The sequence below is a fragment of the Cajanus cajan genome, chromosome 7 (genome assembly GCF_000230855.2).
Source record: "Cajanus cajan strain Asha chromosome 7, NIPB_CcT2T_4, whole genome shotgun sequence".
Taxonomy (NCBI): domain Eukaryota; kingdom Viridiplantae; phylum Streptophyta; class Magnoliopsida; order Fabales; family Fabaceae; genus Cajanus; species Cajanus cajan.
Genome location: NC_138523.1, coordinates 47,173,514 through 47,175,701, shown reverse-complemented (window position 1 = coordinate 47,175,701; position 2,188 = coordinate 47,173,514). Strand labels below are relative to the sequence as shown.

The following is a 2,188-nucleotide window of genomic DNA, read 5'->3' as shown; positions in this document are numbered from 1 at the left end:
ATGTAAGAGAAGAATATTTATATTTAGCAGAATTACGCCGTAAAGCATGTGTATGGGATCATGAAAAACAGTGAAATCTTTCATATTTTTTAGTTGTGGTGATGAGAATCATCGTGCCATTTGCTAAACAGGGAAAAAGTATATCACATTCTCTTGCGCATTCTGTTTGCCATTTTGTAATCAAATATAGCAAGTTAATTGACAGCTATATATACGAATCGAGAATAATAATAAAGTGTGAAATCACTAAAAAATGCTCCGTTTCTCTTCAAAATATTGTGGTTATAATTAACATTAGAATTGTTGTGAGTACACGAGAACTAGTCACATTGACGCGTTAAAGGATTTACAAGAGATGCCAAAAGAAAAGCACAACCACGTCATGCATGAAAGCAACATAAGCAGAAATTGTAAGCAAATGAAATGGAAGTGATAAAAATATACACAAGGATTAGACCCATGATAGAGCCGGCTAATTAAATGGAAAAATACCATGAGAAAACGCCAAAAATGACACTCTCTTGATAGAAAACCGCTTCTATGCCACAAAGACTTACCCAACGTTTTCTTCTTGTCCTTATTTGACACCTTTCTCACATATCCTTTTCTTAATATAAAGCCCTCACATCTTGCACATCTCTTTAAGCATAAGAGATTCGCAAATTTATTTGTTTCCAAGAGAGAGAGAGAGAGTCTTAATTAATCCTGCTATGAATTCAGAGAAGCCAGTCAGCCCTGAGAATTTAAGTGAAGAAAATGATCATCAAGAAGAAGCACATGATGACAGTGGTGGAACCAAACGCTCCTATGAGTGCACATTCTGCAAAAGAGGCTTCACAAACGCTCAGGCTTTAGGGGGTCATATGAATATTCATAGGAAAGACAGGGCCAAGGCCAAACAATTCACGCCAGAAGCTTCATCACCAATAATTAACAAATTCAACAACGATGAATCCATGGCCCTTCCTTTTGTCTCAGAAATTTTAAGCCAGCCCACAAGGCCTAATTACTCAATTTTGGAGTCACAGAGGAACTGTGACGTGCACTTTCATCCACCACCACCTGCACATGCCTTTTATTATGAGTTTTATAACCCAAGGTCTCGGCCTTCGAGTTTGAACCAAGAGCTTCGGGATGCCAATTTGAGTCTCCAAATTGGTCCAAGTCATCATGTTGATGATATTCATCAAGTCAGGAGAGGAAATCAGAAAGATAAAGAAGTGGACTTGGAGCTCAGACTTGGCCATGATCCATACTGAAATGGAAGTTTCATAATTGAAGGTAATTTTCACATTTCTTTTCATGTGGTTGATTAGATGGGTCACGGGTCTTCGTATAATTGGGAGGATTACTTGAAGAACATATCAAATTCTTAGATGAAAACTTAGGGCAAAAGTTTTTTTTCTCCTAAGACATGTATAACAAACGGAAGAATCTGAAAGCTGATCACAAATTCTCCACGCACATATATATACATATCAGGTTTTGGTGCCAAGAAGGTGTGTGAAGTATCAGAACTAACACTGAGGTACATAAATCTTATTGTTGACTATATAAGAAGTAGGAGTACTAAAGATAAAGCCAGCATAATGCTTATAAGTTATAACCTTCGCGTGTGCACGAGCATTTGACCGTTGAATATGTGGATATAAATATATAATGGAGCAGCAATAACCTAGGTTTTTCTTCTTTTGCTTGTATTTCGTTTGTATGCATGTTTTCGGGTTCTTATTTTGATATATAATTAACAGTGCTATATTCAATTTGTGATCTTGTACTCGACTTGCACTCCTGTGTTTCTTTTCATGCTATCGTAAATCCAATTTTTATAAGGCGATCATATATATGATGTTTTAGTTATGGGAATTGAATTGCAATAAGACTTGTTCCTTTGTCTTGTTTTTTCGTTTAATATGCATTCAAATCACGATTAATCCATGCTAACCACATAATTGATTTTGATTCGTGGACAACATATTCTCTCATATGCTTTCTTGTCAAATATGAATCATTCTGAACATGCTACGACTGGCATTGACTACATATATAGGATAAGGGTATAGTTTAAAGTACTTCCAGAATTCAATTTTCCGATTTTGAAAGTTGCATATGATATAAGAAATGTACGAGAACAAAGACACTCATAGCCCATCCATCCTACACACCCTACAATCATCAATGTCAAGTT

General features: G+C 36.0%; 1 protein-coding gene across 1 annotated transcript; it reads left to right on the top strand.

The window, feature by feature from the left end:
* The first annotated feature begins 710 nt into the window (after nt 1-710).
* LOC109801451 (uncharacterized) lies at nt 711-1,259 on the top strand. Its single transcript, XM_020362525.3, has one exon. It carries the CDS (start codon nt 711-713, stop codon nt 1,257-1,259), a length of 549 nt encoding a protein of 182 aa, XP_020218114.1.
* Nucleotides 1,260-2,188: the final 929 nt, after the last annotated feature.

Coding starts and splice junctions, on each gene's coding strand:
- LOC109801451 (XM_020362525.3), top strand. CDS start 711: ATGAATTCAGAGAAGCCAGTCAGCCCTGAGAATTTAAGTGAAGAAAAT.